Source organism: Micropterus dolomieu, linkage group LG18 (assembly GCF_021292245.1).
Source record: "Micropterus dolomieu isolate WLL.071019.BEF.003 ecotype Adirondacks linkage group LG18, ASM2129224v1, whole genome shotgun sequence".
Lineage (NCBI taxonomy): Eukaryota > Metazoa > Chordata > Actinopteri > Centrarchiformes > Centrarchidae > Micropterus > Micropterus dolomieu.
In genome coordinates, this window is record NC_060167.1 from 12,198,530 (window position 1) to 12,217,279 (window position 18,750).

The 18,750-nt window shown below is 37.6% G+C and overlaps 2 protein-coding genes across 9 annotated transcripts in view; both read right to left on the reverse strand.

Annotated features, from left to right (window-relative positions):
- Window positions 1–4,829, reverse strand: part of tead3b (TEA domain family member 3 b) — a 31,340-nt gene extending 26,511 nt beyond the window's left edge. For all 8 annotated transcript variants that reach the window (XM_046075461.1, XM_046075460.1, XM_046075457.1 and 5 more), the window contains exons 1-2: window positions 4,679–4,829; window positions 4,210–4,353 (exon numbers count right to left, since the gene is read on the reverse strand). The gene's annotated coding sequence lies outside the window, so the exon portion shown is untranslated. The remainder of the gene's footprint in view (window positions 1–4,209; window positions 4,354–4,678) is intronic.
- A 1,940-nt stretch (window positions 4,830–6,769) lies between these two features.
- Window positions 6,770–17,240, reverse strand: LOC123986749 (tubby-related protein 1-like). The gene is given in 12 exon segments (XM_046075095.1): window positions 6,770–7,886; window positions 8,323–8,494; window positions 9,357–9,455; window positions 9,572–9,680; window positions 9,783–9,895; window positions 10,161–10,325; window positions 10,467–10,765; window positions 10,947–11,066; window positions 13,315–13,449; window positions 13,579–13,689; window positions 13,828–13,960; window positions 17,232–17,240. Coding segments are annotated over 12 exon segments (1,599 nt in total). The 3' UTR covers window positions 6,770–7,752.
- Window positions 17,241–18,750: the final 1,510 nt, after the last annotated feature.

Consider the following 18,750-nt stretch of genomic DNA (forward strand, 5'->3'; position numbering starts at 1 on the left):
CATATCCAAAAAAATCAGAGTCACCACCCTCCCCTCTCCCTCCTGTGTCTGTGTTTGGCCCTAATAAATTCTCTCCAGCTCCTCCAATAACTTCCTCCTACTTCCTATCTGGCATGGCGCTCAGGAAACAATCAGAGCTGAGAGAGTGAGAGGAGGGCTGGACAGCCAGAAGCTCACATGGCAAGAGGCAGAAAGAGAGGCAGAGGGAAAAGCTGAGACAAACGCATGCACGCACACACACACACACGCACACACACACACACACACACACACACACAACGCACTTCTTGTCAAGTCAAACATTTCCAGTTTGATACCACCTGCATGCCCAAGAAACACAACAATGCTCAGAGTAATGTCCTGCACACAAGAACGAAAATGTGTGAAAATGATCTGAGCTGGAATCTGGACATACATTTTTCAACCACCACAACTGATTCTTATTTGTTGTTTGCTTGTTAACAAATCACACAGTGTGGAAACAGGCTAAACCAATCTGAGATAAGAAGAAGGGGTTATCGGTTTCCTAAACAAGTCACTGAGAGACTCAGGCGGATAAATTAATATCACAAGTCCGAGCTAGAGCAAGGCCTGATTCATTCATTGTTCTATTTTAAACACTGGATGCTGCTGGCTATGTGGTCTACCTTGAATTGTAACACTTTCAGAGAATTAAGCCTAAATTCAGCTGAAGAGGGAAAGATTGACACAAAACAGGGCGAGTGCGCCAGAGTGTTTTCCTTTTTTCTTTTTTATAGCCTGAATCAGCATTTTAATCGGAAATTTTCCAGGGAATGTAGCAGAGAAGCCATTCTAGCCTGAATTGGTCATTTTGTGGTGAGGGGAGCGGTTTGAAGCCATAATCTGTGAAACCTTTAAGACATGCATAACTTTGCAGCAGAATGCATCAGCCAATAACTCATCTAACCATTTAAATAGTGGAACAAGGCATTAAAAGCAGCCATGGCTTTGATCAGGGCCATACAGAGGGGATTTTATAGAGGGGACAAACTATGATTAGACATTAGAGACTGAACCAGAGACAAAACGTGTTGCACATTTAATGCATGTACATATACTCATAAAGTCCTGGTCACCTTCGAAATCACTCAGACACAAGTCATTTTATATTAGGACCAACCAAAAGGAATAACTCTGTAGTGCTGTAGAGGAGATCATCCCCCAACCCAAAACACTCTGAGCACAGGGATTAAAGGGGTTTCACATGAGTGCCTGTGGGTCACTGGAGCTCCAGGGTGACACACATGCCTCACACACACATCTCTGAAACACCAGAAGGGCCCATTGCAAGAGGGAGCCTCCTATAATCTATAATGGAGGCTGGAGTATCCACAGACACTGGCACACATACCCCTGTAGACACACTTTTCTTGTGAGCTCTTCCTCTTTAGAGTACAATTATGTGGAGCATCGCTCCTAACAGTTGGTCGTCAGAGAAGGAACAACTAAAACTTTTAACAACTTAGGGACAACTGACACAAAGACTATACTGTTCTAGGCCACTCCCCGGCTCCTCCCCTGAGTGGTCCGAACAGGAGGCCAGGAAGCTTATCTGTTAAAACCTCATGGTTTGGAGGATATGTAAACATGTGCAGTGTATTAACGTGAATACAATTTTGATAAATTGTGTTACTGGGGACGATCACTTTTGGTTGGTAGTAGAGTGCAGTGCTTAAGATTTTGCACTGTAATAAATAGTACACAGCACAATATACTCATCTACACAACTGCACTCTTTAACACAACCACTGCAATTTAGCATCAGACTGCACATTGTATTCCAGATTGCCATTAATGCCCTTCTGCTGAGAGCTGTGGGCTTTTCTCTGAGGCACTCTGTGTGCTCACCACGCAGACATAAGTGGTATTTGTTCAGATCTGGGTTGACAGAGGGGCAAGTGTCCACCATTTGGACGAGCACTTCTGGGGATGGTGCTAAAAAGCAACCAACGTCTGCACAAACGGGCAAAAGCTCATTAGCTGTTCTTCTGTGGGTTTAACACAAACGGGTGAAGCTCCCTGCTGACAAACGGTCAACAGATCGGCAACCAAGCAAACACTCTGCAGAGTAAAGAATGGATGCACTTCAGCACTGGAATCAGCAGAACACCACAAGTGATTTGAAATAGCTCTGTCTCTACAGTTTCCTAATAAACATATGTTTTAAAAATCAAAAACATCAGAGGATTACAGACTTTTTTAACCCTCATGAAGAGAACAGATGCTCATTAACTCTTCCCTCTGATAAACGGCCTGCAGGAACACAGCTGGGGAGTGAAAAGAGAGAAAACGGCCACTTTAAGGGGATATTACCCCAAGTAATCTAATTGACCTCCCTGACATGGGTGAAGTTGTAAAACTTTCCCCTTGCATTTAACTCTCACACAAGGACACAACGTACATGCAAAATCCACAATGGCTGAGAAACATAAAGTATGTTCAAGGGGGAGAAAAACGACCACATTGTACATTGGGAGGCCTGATGCATTCATGCTGCATAAAAACAATGAAGGGGAATCTGTCGGAGCAGCAGAATGCTTAATCCTTTCCAGATTTACCCATCAGCATCAAAATCTATTATTAGGCATCTTGGCGTGTCTCATTTACCAAGGACACATTGTTTGGTTGTACTGGTTGGTTGTTTCATTTCAGAACATCATTTCCACATGTTATCTTGAAAGTAGCTCTCAAGAAGGGCTCAACCGATGTTGTCCCTCAACCGTCACCTAACACAACCCACAGGAAAAGAAAACATGCCCTATGTTATCGGACCATCCTCTGTATCAGTGTTGCATCAAAAGTCGTACCTCAAACAGACACTGCCTGACTTCAAACACCTCACCAAGAGACTGTCATATTTAAATTCACAGCAGCAGTAAAAACTGTTCCCTCGTTGAGGAGCTTTGTTTCCCCACAAACTTTTTGAAAATGTTAAAAAAATATGTGAAAAATATATTTTGAAAATATTACATTTTGTAAAGTTAAGGAATGTTGCTGCAGTTAAAACAAACAGCAGCCAAACAGAAACGTTAACAGGTTATTCTGCTTAATGTGAGCAACCTGACAGACTGCATTCTGTTGTTTAGTAAAACCTGTTGACTGGCAGTGATTTAACGCTGCAGCTCATATGACTGTACAAATTTAGCATGAAGGAGGTGCTAACATGTCGTTTTTACATTTTCTTATCAGCTAAAATAAACTCTGTCAAAAAATAAATAAAATAGCAAGTTTCCCGCAAGCCTGAACTAACAACGCAGACTGAGAGCAGGTGTAGCCTGAGGTGGCCCTCAGTATAATTATACAATTAGCTTACATATCCATGCATCTCAAATCCTCACCTATGAATTATGTACTTAGTAGGACTTTGCAGAGAATCATCACATGCCCTGTTTGTTGGCACAAAAGAAAGACAAATAAACGAAAGAAAGAAAGAAAGAAAGAGTTATACTATCGATATTATTTATTGATACAAACAGCATGTTCTTGTGCCAACACTCACAAAAGCCATTTTTTTTTATATACACTTTGTTTATCACTTATTTTTTATGGGTTCATCATTTCTTCTAAATTGACTAAAGTAGAAAGTTTTTAATTTAATTTAAAAATGTAGGGTTTAATGAGCAGCTAATAAACTAATACAGCAGATTTGGTATTTGTAAACAAAACCTACTAGCATTATAGCAGGGATGTAACAGAAATTATTTTTGGTATGCAGAAGTGGAGTTCCAGGTTGGTAACATCTTGTGAAGCCTACATGATTTACTTTTAATTTGTTATTTGATTGTGTACATTAACTTTGCAATAAATTATGGTGTTTTATGTATTCAGTGTTCATAAATAAAGTATGTTTTTAAGTGTAGTTTAGATGTGTTAAAAAAAAATTATGTTTTGTAATCTAAAACTGTATGCAAACAATGGTCAAATTTGGACGTTTATTAATGAGTGTCTTGATAAACATTTGTGTTTGTGTTGCGTTAATTGAAATGTATGTTATAGTTAATAAATTGCAAATCTTAGCTGCACAAAAACAAAAGAGAAAGTAAATATAGCTAAACCTTGCTGTTGAAACAATAATAATAATGTCTTTGTAAATGTTTGTCTAAGTACCTAAAACTGCTTCTTTGTGTGCATGTTTACTGGTGGACTTGCTTAGCTTCATTTGGCTATGCAAACAAATCAAGAACTTACCTTTGAGATGCAGAGGTCCAAACCAGACTGAAGTTGTGTATTCCTCCAAATGGTTTTGTGTTTCTCTCTCTCTGTGCCTGTAGGTACAAACTGTTGGATTCCTCTTGAGGAACAAGGCTGGAAAGGGTTGGTTCCAGGTAGGTACTGTGCGAGACAGAAAACAAACATATTGGCCCTCTTCTCAGCTGTCAAAACAGAAGCTTTGTGTTTTTGTAATTGTGTGTGTCAATGAGCGGGCAACCGGTGGAAATATGATTGAACAGAGCCTGTCAAAGATATCCCTGCACACCAGGAAAGTCAAACACAATAGACGATCAATCTGCAAATGTTTTCTTCCCTCCCAACGCGGGAAGCTCCACGGAAAAATGTAAAAAATGACAATGATCCGAAAACTTCACCGAGACAAGCGGCATGAAAAAACCCCCCAGAAAAGGGCTCTATACAGATAGAGCGATAGTGGAGAACTTACCTTTTTTTATTCTGGCAGTTACCTCCTTCTCAGTGAGAGCAGCTGGACAGTTTAGTTAGTTTGTTATAATTTGGCGCCTTGTTGTTTTCCGTAATATTTCTCAAGGGTTTGACAGTATAAGTGGAATGTTAAGTATGACTTTGGTATGAAATCAACGCACTACACTGGAAAACGAAGGAGGAGGGAGGAAAAAAAACACTTTCAAGGAGGAGCCATTGGTGCGCGTCAATCAACAAGCTTGGGGGCAGTGACTTCACTCCAGGATCCGCCCACTAAAACCCTGCACATTGAGGGGCAGCTTCCTGCCTTAAAAACCAGCCTCTGACAACATACTTATGACAATTTATCCGTATTAGATTCAGAAATCCAAACAGACCATATATGTCAGGCTGGATTTGGGGGAATGTGTAGGAAATGCAGTGGTAGAAGAAGTACTCAGATCCTTTACTCAAATAAAGTAGTAACACCACAGTGTATTAATAATACAAGTAAATTACAAAGGTATTATAAGCAAATTGTTCATCCAAAATAAAAAACATTAATTTGACACAGTGGCCCTCTCAGAGTTTTATATTATTATATATTACTGGAATATTGTTATTGATGTGTTAACATATTAGCTGAAACATCATATTTTATAAGTTGTTCCTGAGTTTTGTTTGTGAAATCTACTGGCATAAAAAGTGCAATATTTGCCTCTGAAATGTGAAGAAGAAGTATGAAGTAGTATGAAATGAGGGTGCAATTACTTTAAAAGTATACTTAAGTACTTGAGCAAAAGTACATAGGCCTAGTTAATGTATATTTCATCACTGATTTAATGATGCAGAAGACATCTATTCTGGTTCCAGGCCTCTCAGTCTTTGAATACATTTTCCAGCATTGACCTCTATGATATTTCATAAGTGTGTTCCATATTGAGTTTACTTTAGGATTATTATTTAAATACAAATATGAAATATACTGTATTTATTTTAGTTTTGCTGTGTTATTAGTGTAACCTCCATGTAAACATTTTTTAAAAAGCTTGATATAATTATACATTTGTATAGTATGCTTGCTTTTTGAAATAGCAAATCAAAACTTTAATGGAATAAATACGTTTCAGTTAGTTGTTTGCCAGCTGAGGTAAAATAAATAATGCAATACATTTTTAAAAATCAGCCAATCAGACTGTTCTTACAATTCCCACATTAAATACGCTGTATGTAAACAATTGTTTGTTTGTTTTTTCTTTGAAAATTTCTAAAAGAAAAACTTTGAGCCTATGCCATTTTCCTTCTCTTAGGGCTAATGTATGAGGTGGAAAAACTTTCTATTATTGAGAATGTGTTCATCAATATAAACGATATAAACTTAGACCCTGTGGACACACATCCATCCAGCAACAGCTCCTTCTGTTGGTCAACAACATGGTTGCAAAATCTTAACAATGTATTTAGCCATCTTAAAAGCAGAGCTACTGTATATGCAGATGGTGTGAAAATGACTCCCTTATGCATTTACTAATTGTATGAGCATTTATAAATGACAACACTGATCTTGGCAGTTGTTTAGCAGGAACTCCCGTAACTGAAAAAGACAATGGGGGAAGAAGAACTCACCTTACAGCATCTGTCAAGAAGAGCTGCCAGCTTCAGGCTCCATTTAATCTGCGAGTTTGGACAACTGCCTGAGCAGGTTCAGGCAGAATTCACACCTCTCACGTCCTCTCAAGGCCCTCGGCTCAAACAGGTTTTTCATCCTGAATGAATCTCCTCTCAACATGTGAGGAAGCTACTGGAGAACAGCGTGGGTGTCTCTTAACACTTGAAACTACAAGGAAGCTTTTATCTGTCATAAAATATATACATACATACATAAGGTCCCTGGCTGCAATCAAACTGGGAACTTTGTTGCCACCGGACACCCAAAATCCATTAATTTCTATTATATGATTTTAATTAAGCACTTTTGGTAACAGAAGCTAAACAGTTACTAAGACAGACACAAGAAGTGGTCAACATGCAACACACCAATAACATTTACAATAAATGTTGACTTTAAGGAAATTACTTCACATGCTTTATTAAATTACAATAAGCCTATAAATGCAACAAAGGCAGTGTTCAGAGAAATAAATACATTTTACAAAATAGAAACAAAAAACACATAATAGAAAAATCTACAGGAGCAGAAATCAGACCCAATCGTGTTAGATGGGCAGAGAAATCTTCGCAAAAGTAAGAGTGAATACTTTGTCAAAGAATTTAAAAGTAGATACCACGAACTAAAGACACTCCTATTCCAACATGTTATATATTCTATATATGTTACTCTGACAATGCCTGACACCTGGAATTTCTGTTTCAAAGTCAGTGAAAGATGGACAGCCGGTTGTGTAAAACAGCTGTTTTGAGGCTTATACTACATGCTGTACTTCAAATAAAAGTAATTTTTTTTTTCTCTTTTTTTCTTAAAGCTATCAGTTATTTTGTGAGAGTTAACTGTGTTTAGGTTGTTGATAACTCTTGAATTTGGAACTACACATTCTCGTTATGACTTAATTTTTGGTGTGTTTGCATTTCAGTCACATCAGAAACAAGACATTTATATACAGCCCAATACACAGCAATGAATAGCAACACAACAAAGCCAAAACACAACACAGTTCAACATATTTTAATGATGTTTGTAAACACCCACATTATCAAGGTGTACCATCATCCCCTCAAAAAGCCCACAACTCTCCAGTCAATGGCGTCGTTTAAAGTGTGTCTGTCTGTGATTCACACAAATTCAGACGTTTCCTCTGACAAACCGAGACAAAAACCAGGACTCTCCTGTGCTATGTCGTATGAGATCAAATGATAATATGAGACCAGTTTTTTTTCTTATTTCTGGCGGGAATCACACGCACATAAGGGCGACAGCGCAGCAGCAGGTATTGTCACATTCAAAGAACCATCATTTGTTAACGGCACCCACCACAGGAAGCGTTGAAGGTGGAGTCCAGAGACACGAGTTGTTCTAATGTGAGTGTATGCGTGTTGCATACTGGTTTCAGTGTGAGTAGACAACTGGGGATCCTTCTGTTATTCACAGGCGATTTTACCATCAAAGCTGGAGAGCGCGATGGCAAAGGCCTGCACGGCACACAGTGGGTAGTTGTAGTCAAGCGTAAAAATGTCATCAGCTATTCGTCCAAACTGCATCACAATGTAGTCCACTGAAAAAGGCAAGACGTTCTTTAAATAGGCAGGCAGATATTTAAGTAATTAATATGATTCAGGTTCATTTAACGGACAACGCCAACAACTTGGTGTTTAACAGGTATGTTTACCACGTTGACCTTTTTAATTTAGCATATTAGCATGCAGACATTTGCTAATTAGCACAAAACACAAAGTTCAACTGAGGCAGAAAGTATTGAACAAATTGTCTACTTTATTTATTTAAACCTTATCATTGCCAGACAAAACTAAAGAGATCTAAAGTTACGCTTTGTAGATAATAGTAGCATCAGATAGATACATAGATAGATACATAGATACAGAGATAGAGAGATAGATAGATAGATAGATAGCATCAGATAGAGAGATAGATAGCATCAGATAGAGAGATAGATAGAGAGATAGATAGATTGACAGACAGACAGTACTCACAGTCTTTGGTATGGACTATCTGGAAGTTCTTGATGGAGGCCTGGGTGACCCTGCCGTTGAAGTTGAGCACATGAGACGCCGTTTCTTCATTCCAGACAGGCGTCTTGTTGTGAAGCTCGATCATATTTTCCATCCTTCTATTTTGGTGCCTTATCAACAAGCCATCACATTCCTATGAAGAATAGGCAAAACATACGTCAGGAAAACTCCACACCAACAAGAGTAATATTATTTTACATGTTGGCATGTGATGCTCTCACAATTAACGCACAACATGCCATAAATCAAGCTGTGAGCAGTATGGATATATTTGTTGACATTGTGCATAGCAGGGGATTCTGGGATGCCTGATTTGACTAATGAGTCATCTGATGGTTTTAAGCACATGAATCAACAAGTCAAAATATCTACGGTTGGATGTGTCCACTTGATAATCCCAATTACACATTTATTACTTTTTGTAAACTAAAAAGTACAATTTAACACAAGACATATAGTATTAAGAATTTTTGTATACTGGTAAACATTCAAGCAATGACCTTACTAAACACAGAAATTGTATGCATAATGGACACTGGCCATTTATACAAGGCCAATTCTCTCTTGTTTAAATCCAGTTGGGGACCATAAGAGACTTTAATGGACATAATGTAACAGCCCAGTCATTTTGACGATTATTTTTTTCTTTCTTTTTCATTTCACTCTACTCTCTTGGGCAAATACATATATATCGTGACCAAGAATTGGCATTTAATGTATGGAATAACAGGTATATCTGAGAAGAAGAGAAAGACTTACTTTTGGAGTTGTTTTGTGTGTGTGTGTGTGTGTGTGTGTGTGTGTTTGTGTGTGTGTGTGTGTATTTATTAAAGACATGTATACCTGTTTCCCCTGTGAAACACTCATTATGTATGAACTTACTCTATTGCCCCTTGTGACCAAGTCTGTTTGTCTGTTTAGTATTTTATTCCATTCATTCTTCGGTCTTTTTGCTCTACTCAAAGCAATAAAAAAAGTTTATTAAAAAAACTTACGTTTCTTGGTCGGAGAGGTACTCGCTCGTTGTCCTTATTCATTCCTGGAATAATAACCGTCATCCTTCGGGGCCCTTTCATTCCTAAGACATTTGTTTCCTGATGCCACAAATAAATCAAATCAAGATTTTCACATTTTACCACTTTTGTTTTTTAAATCAAATGTACCCCAAAAAAGTATCCATTAATTAGATCTTAGATAATAATTAACTTACATAGATGATGCCTGCTAACTCCTGCCGTGCATTAGACATGTCTGGAAGAGCTCTTTCTGGATTCAGAGCATTGTCAAATACGGTGAACTTAGTCCCCATTAAATTGGACCTAGACAATACATTAATTAAAAACTCACAGTAAAAGAATACTATGGTGATATTACACATTTTGAATGCTGCTTTTGAATGAATGATCTTTGAAGTGCTTTACCTCAGCTTTCCAATAAAATTCTCTCCACCTCTAGATAAATTTGTGGCATCAATGGAGATGAGGTAATTTGAAGTTGCACATTTCTTTCGTTTCCTTCCAGCCAAGAGGAATGTCTACAAAGACAAATAAATGACAAGCAGACCAGTTAGATTTAATGAGAGAGAGCAATCCTAAAATGACAATTATATTACTAAATGAACTAATACAAAACTATTGACAGAAATTATATTTCACTTATCTTATTTAATGGTGTGTCTCTTTTTGTCCAAATCTGGAGGACTACTCATTTACATCAATGTTGCTCTGATTGCAAAACATAATATCTGCTAAATGCCAAAACTATGAACTATCAAACTGCAATAAAGATAAATCCCTGACCTTTTTTCCATTGTCTAGGTGAAGGTAATACAGAGGGTAAAGACTCTTATCCATCCCTCTCTGGTCACGAGTCAGTCTGCATTTGATGGTCACACCCTGCGGAGCCGGCTGCATCACAAACTTCTCCAAGTCGTCAAACTCAATCTCAGGTGATGGAGATCTCTCCTGGTCAAGAAGCATGAATATATTCAGTTTGATTAAAACCATAAATGATTAACCTCTTTCACTGAAATTAAATGTTGACTTGCCTGTGTGGCATGGCAATAATTTACTTAAATGTATTTTTTATTTATGGGTCATTTATACCTTTTTCTTCTTCCCTTTGCCCTTTTTCTTCTTAGACTTTTCTTCTTTCTCTGAGTCAGAATCATCACTCTCTTCTGCCTTTCCTGAAACATACAACACATTGTTACATACTTGTCAGTGACTCAAAGGGAGGATAAAATTACTGTTAAACCTGCCTTTCTTCTTTGTCTTCTTGTCTTTGTCTTTGTCCTTGTCCCCCGATATTTGGAACATGGATGCTGAGGCGGCAGTGGGTTTCTTTTTTGATTTGGCTGACTTTGTCTCCTCTTCACTCTCATCACTGTCTGATTTGGCAGCTGCTCAGGGAACAGGTATAAAGATTTTTAACTGAATTTGATGCATGATGCAAGATGCATGCTGTACTGTACTATAAAGTCAGTTAAGATGTGAGGTCTCATTTGCAATAAAGGATGTTCAAAGGCTTAGGAAAAGGCAAACCATAATGTTTTCAGCAGTGACCGTTTATCAAAATGTAAACACCTTTCTTCTTGCTTTTTGAGTCTTTTTCTCCATTTATCTGGAACATTGAAGCTGGTTCTTTCTTCTTGTCCTTCTCCTTTGACTTGGACTTTTTTTCTTTTCCATCAGAATCTTTTTCCTCTGAGAAATGAGACACAAATAAAATTTTAAAAATGTTATCTGTCCTTGAATGTGATACCAAACTAGAGAATCATGGGCGCACACACTGAGGAATTCAATCTCTTTTTTTCAAAGGCAAGTACAGTACATTTCGTTCCATTGTGTATTAGATAGTGGACTTGGAGAGATGTATGAAATGAATGGAAATCAAATCCAAACTGTAATCAAGCAGCATGGAGCAGGATTTGAGACCAGGACAGATTTGTAAGAGCAGAACAAATTTTGAGTGTGCAATCCTGATTCTGTGTGAGCTCAGTTTAAAATTTGCTCTCCCTGTTTCTTCCAGCTGTTTTGTAAAATTCTGAATACTTGAGAACATGAGAGGGATTCAGGTAATAACATGGAAGATATCTAGATGAAGGTTGCCACATTCCTCACTCATATCTAGTGGCACAAGTCTTGTGCCCTCAAAACCTTGATTACACTCACAATGCTGTCAACGCTCACTTTAAAAACACAATGACGAATCTGTCCCAACATGCTCTCATATCTTGACTTGCTGACTGATTATTGCCCGAAGCTTCCTGTATAGTTTTGGTATTAATGAACTTTTGCCTTTTTACATATCTAGTAGATACAGAGCAACTTTAGCACTCTATTATAACTTCTATCTTTATAGAAGTTTCTGCTGCCGCACCACCAGACTGACTTTACATTTAAATTCATCCTAAGCACTGCTTCATTGAATATAGTTTATTTGTTTTTACCATTTTTAAAATTGCTTCTATAGTAATGTATATTGTCTGCTACATAGAAGAAGGGAGTTACAGACTCATTTTCACTCTATAACCTGTTGTATTGTGACAAAATAAATCTACCTACCTACCTATTAATTAGGAGTCATGTTTCTGGCCATCTGTAAGTCCATTATTGACTTTTATTTTAGTTTGTGCTGAGCAAGTTAACAGACCTTTTTTGCTGAAAACAGCTGCCTCACCCAGCACAAAACAATGCTATGAGAGTGGAGAGAGTGAACTAAAACATTAAGCTCTGAGCCAGAAAACCAAACCAATGAGCTGAAAGATGCTAAAAACCTCAGTGAACTGATTGCAAATACAGAGTCGAGTGATAACTCTCCGTTTGTTCATCACCTTACCGTTCATTACCTTTCAACAAAAGTAGTCATGTGAACCGATGTTAATAAAAAATAGGTATTATAGGTGCTTAAACAAAAGCTTTATAGGCCTAGTTCATCATATTAATAGTACCAAAGGTGATACTTGAACTTTTAGGATAAAGCTTTTATAGATGTGGAGAATCTTCTTTGAACAATATCTAATACAAACATGAAAATGCTGATATTGTACTGATATTGTGCAAGAGACAGGGCTAGCTGCAGTAGCAAACATATTGCCAACCATAAATTAGGCTACCTATATAATGAATCAATTTCAGTGGTTACCATACATTGAGCACCTGGCTTTCCTTTGCAGGAGGAGCAGGGAGCCACAAACACAAGTTAGAGCAGGTTGATCTGAGGTGGAGGAAGGTTAAGCTCTGAGGCAAAAGCTCTGGAGATGATCCAGCCAACTTATTACAAACAGCAACATTCTGGGCTATATCATACAGTAATTCAATAATGACGTGATAAATTGCTCAATTTAAAGTTATATCTCTGCAATGTTTTTCACTTGATTTTAGCTCAAGTAAGACAAAGGAATAATTAGCTACACTTATCAGAAGCTGTGTAAGACAGGTTTTTCCACATTCTTACTGTTTTTTCAAAAGGAAGAATTAGTGACATTGAGCTAAATGTTAACGTCAGCATGCTAACATCCTCATAATGACAACACGCTGATGTTAAGCAGGTATAATGTTTACCCTAGAGACATGCTGCTAGCGTGGCTAATTAAAAAGGTTAAGTGTGAAGAAATGCCAAAATCCTATTAGGACTTACCAAAATGTTCAGTCCTCTTTTAAAATCAACACCAACTGACACTAAAGTGGAGAACATCATAGCCTGAAATTATGAGGATTTGACTGTTGCAGTCATTTTAATTACACTTCCCACAGTTGATTACCTAAGGGCAAGCTACTCACTTGGTTGCTGTGTTTGTTTCCTCTGCAACTAAGTCAGTGTTTCCACTCACTCACCATTACACAATAAAATGATCTAATCCTCTTAATCTGGTCTTAAAACTGTTGTTTAGATTACCCTGTTAATGCTTTGGCCTTAATGACAAAACCGTGATCTTTCTTCTTGCCATACCTTTGGGTTTTGATTTTTTATCTTTGGCAGAATGTGCGGGTGGAGAGGTGTCCTTGATTGTCTTTTTCTTAGTCTTCTTTTTCGGAGTGTCTTCTGCATCATTGTCATCATCATCGTCATCATCTGTGCCTGAACCTGCATAGATGAACAACATTTATTAAACTATTTTTTACATTTGAAGTGTTTATTTGTATGACATTTAATTAAAGAAAAGTCTTCAAGGTTTTCACACTACCTAGTTTTAACACGCCACTAATGACGTACCTTTCTTCTTTTTTGGAGCACTTTTGGCTTTCTTTTTTGGCTCTTTTTCTTTTTCCTTTTCTGGTTCTTCTTTATCTTTTTCTGGTTTCTTTTTCTTCACCTTCTTTCCATCTGTAATGTTGATAAGGAAACAGCGGTGTAACCAATGTAGTGAGATTACAGTAGAGATACAGAAACATGCAAAATATCACAGTTTGTCATCTACTTTCTTCGTACGAAATGATTAAAAAATCATAGCCTCTTCCTCACTTTGGATGGCAGGACTGTCCTCTTCGGATACATCTTCACTTTTCTTGGTCTTTGTTTTTTTGGGCTTGGCCTCTTTTCCATTTAGCTTGGCTTCTGTTGTACCATTTGCCTCATCTTTCTTCTTTTTTATCTTCTATGGATTTTCTTTAAAGATACAAAACAGATTAGAGGTGAGACTTGTGGAAGAAGGTCAGGTGAGCAGAGAACAGATGACAAAACTGAACATGAGAAAAACTGGGAGACAGATAAAACAAATTTTGGAATATTTAAATAAAAATTGCAGCATCATGAGATCTTTATCAATAATAATGACTCACCAGTCAGATGTAAAGGGAAGCAATGGGTTGAAATGAAAAGAAAATATTTAGAGGGATTGTATTATTACTACTTCTACAGCTCAACATTGTTGATCTAGCATACAATAGAAAGTATTCATTTTATGTTACACGGTTCGCATTAAAATGTATAAAGAATATCTTTATATTGTTCTGTAATAGCAAATGTAGTAATAGACATGTTTAGCTTCTGGTAAAGCTGTATGTTGAGCTGCTGATGTCAATTTGGATTTACTGTTTAGGTACAGGAAGTCAATGAAGCAACAGGCATGATAACAATGATACAATCCCCACACCTGCATTTTCTAGAATTGAAAAATCTGTTACTATTTCTGATAATACAGCAACACATAGTTAAACGTTTCATTACTGTTTTATTTAAAACTTGCTCAGGCCTCCTCCTGAGTACTAACAAACTAAAAATAACACAATTACAGTAAATCACAAACACACTTTACATCACACATATTAGAGGATACAAGAAAGCAAGCCTCTTTTTTGTCTGTTCTGTATTTTTTTTTAAATGTAAATCTTCACTACTTTCTCCAATTTCCTGTTTTCAGCTTTCATCTGGGCCTTTAGACACAAGAGCTTAAGGCAAAGTCCAAAGGGGGCTCAAACCTACTCCTCTATGTGACCAGACACTTTCACATAAAATATATCCACGTTACAATTACTAAGAAGGGAACCCAGTTGTGTTTATACCAAGTATTTCATAAGTGTGAGGAATCTGAAGACTAAACCTTTGTAAGTGACAGGCACAACGTGTCACTGTCCCAAGTCACACTGAAGGAGGTCAGTGTGATTGCGGCCAGCAGAGACAGTAAAGGTAATCCTATTAGAGGTAGATCCTGCATCGATGGACTATCTGGTCTATTTGTGTCCACAACTCTTAAGTAATGGCAGATTTGACATTTGTCATATTGCAATTAATTGCTGGGTCAAAATTGTCAAATGTTATTTTACACAAGTTTGAACTTTTTTTGCAGAATTACTAGACAGTTCTTCACTAACAACTTTTATTCTTCTCTATTTCTTTTCATAAGAAAAGTGTCTTGTGTCATAAGAAACTTGTCTTGCTGCTGCCACAGATCATTTTCATGTGCTTGGTTATTACTCTAATCAAAGCATTGCTAAAAAAGTGGGTTAACTGTTGGCAATACAAAAAAAATCCTTTCATAATAAATAAAATAGACATTAAAGAAGGAAATGCAAAAAGGAAGTTACATTTGGTTAGTTGCAGTCACATTTGGTTTGGACGTCACCACAGCAGCACTATAAGTGGTTTGGGTGACTGGATTACTGACAGCTTTCAATCCCTCATGTGTGTTTTTGCAAATGCATTGCTTAGCAGAAGAACTCCATAAACTTGGACACTGTCAATCAAGATGTGATATGAAGGTGGTCCATGCTGTAGCTGCCTAGAGTGATGCTTTTCAGTTTCGAAGTCTTGTCTGAATAGGGTCTCTGTTGGATAATCTGTAAAACTCTAATACAATACTTCCCATATTGGCGTTTTTATCCAGTGCAGTTAACTCACATGTGGGTCAGAAATTATTGTCTATGTAATTGTTCTTCTACATGTGTTTGATTAATATTTAAATAACTGAAGTATTCTACATCACAAACTAAACACAAGGCAATAAAAAGATTGAAAAATGTCTCATGAAAGCATTGCACCCCAACTCCTAACTCTGCACTTTAACTGTAAGATTGTTGTATGACAAGAGCAGAAGTGGTATTTGACCCTTATTAAAGTAACTTTTGTTACCCCTCAGGTCTCACTCTACAAATATTATTACATGTCATCACTAGGCAGCTGAATAAACACTGAGAAGTAATCTTATTTGATAGAGTCAATAAAAAAAAATCCACAAAACCACAACCCCACCCTTTTACCTTCTCTGCTGACATGGCAAGGCCTCCGACTTTCTACCACCGCTTCTCCTTAGAGGTTAGAAAATAAAAAAGCAGGCTTCTCAGCAGAGATGATGAAAGAGTGAGAAAGCCTTGCACTCACTGCGTCTCCATCAGCAGAAAGTTGTTAATAGGATTTATGTATAAAGCCATCTGCTCTGTAGAAACACGTCAACGGGTGAAACCAACAAAGGCTCAGGGGGAGGGAGAAGACTTGTTTATCACATTTGTCCAATATCCGAGACCTGAAACTCATTTTTGTGTCCGGGACATCCGTGTCAGCTTCACACCTATTGTACTTTAGATCAGACAGCCAGCAATGTCAGTAAAGTCTATCATCTTTGTTCACTATTTTTTCAACAGTTTCAATAGATGGAATGGGATTCTATATTTTCTTAACCTTAAATTTAAATAAAATATTTTCCTGCAGCAGTGGGTCTGAAGCAGAATCCTCATCCTCTTGACTCCTGGGGAAAAAACAATGATAAATGCAAGTTGTTAACAAAATGTTACAATATTAGTAAGTTAGCCATTTGTCAGTATGGTAGCAATTCCAAAGTTCCATCCATAAATTATATTATTGTATAATTTTAGTGTCAACAAAATACTCAATGTTCCTAAAAGGCAGGCTTTTATTTTGCTATACCGTACATAATCTGAATCACCTGCTTGTACATGTGTGATCTGAAATAGGGCTATACCTAACGATTATTTTCTTTATTGATTTACCTGTCAATTATTTAAATGATTAGCTGTTTGGTACTCTCTTTCTTAGCATCATCTAGGCATCTTAGGATCCATGTATACCAGCAGTCAAGATGGTGTCAAAAGCTTCTCATCTTGCACTTCCCATAGCCCAGTGAGCTCTGTGGTATCAAGTGTGATTGTTACATTAACAGGTCACAGGTAACAAGGTATGGGAATCGGGCCTAAGTAGGTCTGCCTGACAGCAATGATTAAAGCCTCACCTCTCTTATTGGTTTAGTACCACTTGGCTAGTACCAGCGGAAAGTGGGGGTGTTAAAGCAGTAAAAACCATTCAGAACACCACAAGTCCTCAGGGGATATCTAACACTTAGATGGCTTCATACGAAAACGTCTTAGACATACATGTGCAAAGTTCTATATTGTTGTGTGGTAATGCTGACATACCTGTCCCATGTCCAGGCCTCTTTCACGATGTGATTGTGGAGGGGCATGGCTGATGTGTAAAAAAGTTACATCCAGATTTTGGTCTTAATGAGCAAACAGGTGAAAGAGAGTGTACAGACAGAAGGACATTCATTGCAAATCACTGGATTTAAACCTGCATGTAAAAGGTATATCAGTATGAATGTAAAAACGTGCATTACATACAATCTCTCACCATGTATGTAATTGGTTTTCTAAGCAGCAGTGTGATTGTCTCCATCTGGCTTGTGAATGCCCACAATGCTCCATACACATCCTGTACCCCACGGAGGGGTCACATGACCCGACTACTAAGAGGATTTTTAACAAAGCAACAGGTCCCTCCATTGACTATCACACAACCAGGACGCCCGACCCTTCAACTGGGATTACACTAATCAGCTACTCACCATCTGTGAGCATTTCTAGGATTTTCATTGAAAAGCTGTGGATGTTCCCAAGGAAAAGAAATATGGCTCTTGTGTGAATTCACTTTACTGGGGGAAAGTGAAATAGTTTCAGATTAAACAAAATGGGCATGGTTTAAATTCACCTATGTTTAATTAAATCATGAGCGGAGGTTAACAAACGATCACTTTATAATAAAAGTCTTCCTTGCTGTCAAGAAAACAAATTTACTCTCACAAGGTTTATAATAACAAAATGATATGTTAGTTTCACCAAATATTTTCCTTGTTTGTTTCCTTTTGCTATGTGCATTTCTTTACCAAGTCAATGTCTTGTCGATCATGGGGTCTTTAGCTTTTATATGATATATCTGAATATGAAAAACACATATCAAAAACAAATGATAAAAGTGCACAATCATCAAGAGTCTTGGTATTAGAGAGGGTGGTTTATGGCCAGAAGATCTCTTGTTTGAATGCCTGACAAGCTGGAAAAATCCAGGTATAAAGTTGGAAAGTAAAAAGGAAAGGGTCTCACAGCTTCAGGTAAAATGCCTTTAATAATATAATCTCCATTTGCTCCAGTGGAGCAGCTCTGTAGCCTGTATTTGACCAAGAGCACAACAGTATGAGCATAAAGCAGAATGTGTTAAAAAAAAAAAAAAAAATTCAATACAGTGTGATGTCCTCAGTCAACCACTAGATGTTGCTGTACCCCAAGAGACGAAAAACAACGCAAGAAACAGCTGTGAGGCACCAGGGGGCACATGGAGGTACTGTAATTCAATTAATGCTTGTTTATGTAAAATAACTGACTAAACCTCAATCGTAAAAGGTATAAAATATTTATAAATATCCATCGTAAAGATGGTTTTCTACAAGCTCAAACCCAATCTCAGTCCTGTCAGGTGGCAGTCTCATAGCTCACAAGAGGCGATGCGAGAAGAGTAATCACAGCTGAAGTGAACAATAACACATGATAGAAAATAAAGAAGGAAGTGTAACGTGCTGTAGTTTTATAAGACCAGACCCTGAGCATCACTGTGCTGCTCATGCTGTCCAGTCTGCTGACTGTTGAAAAGGGTCTAGACTAA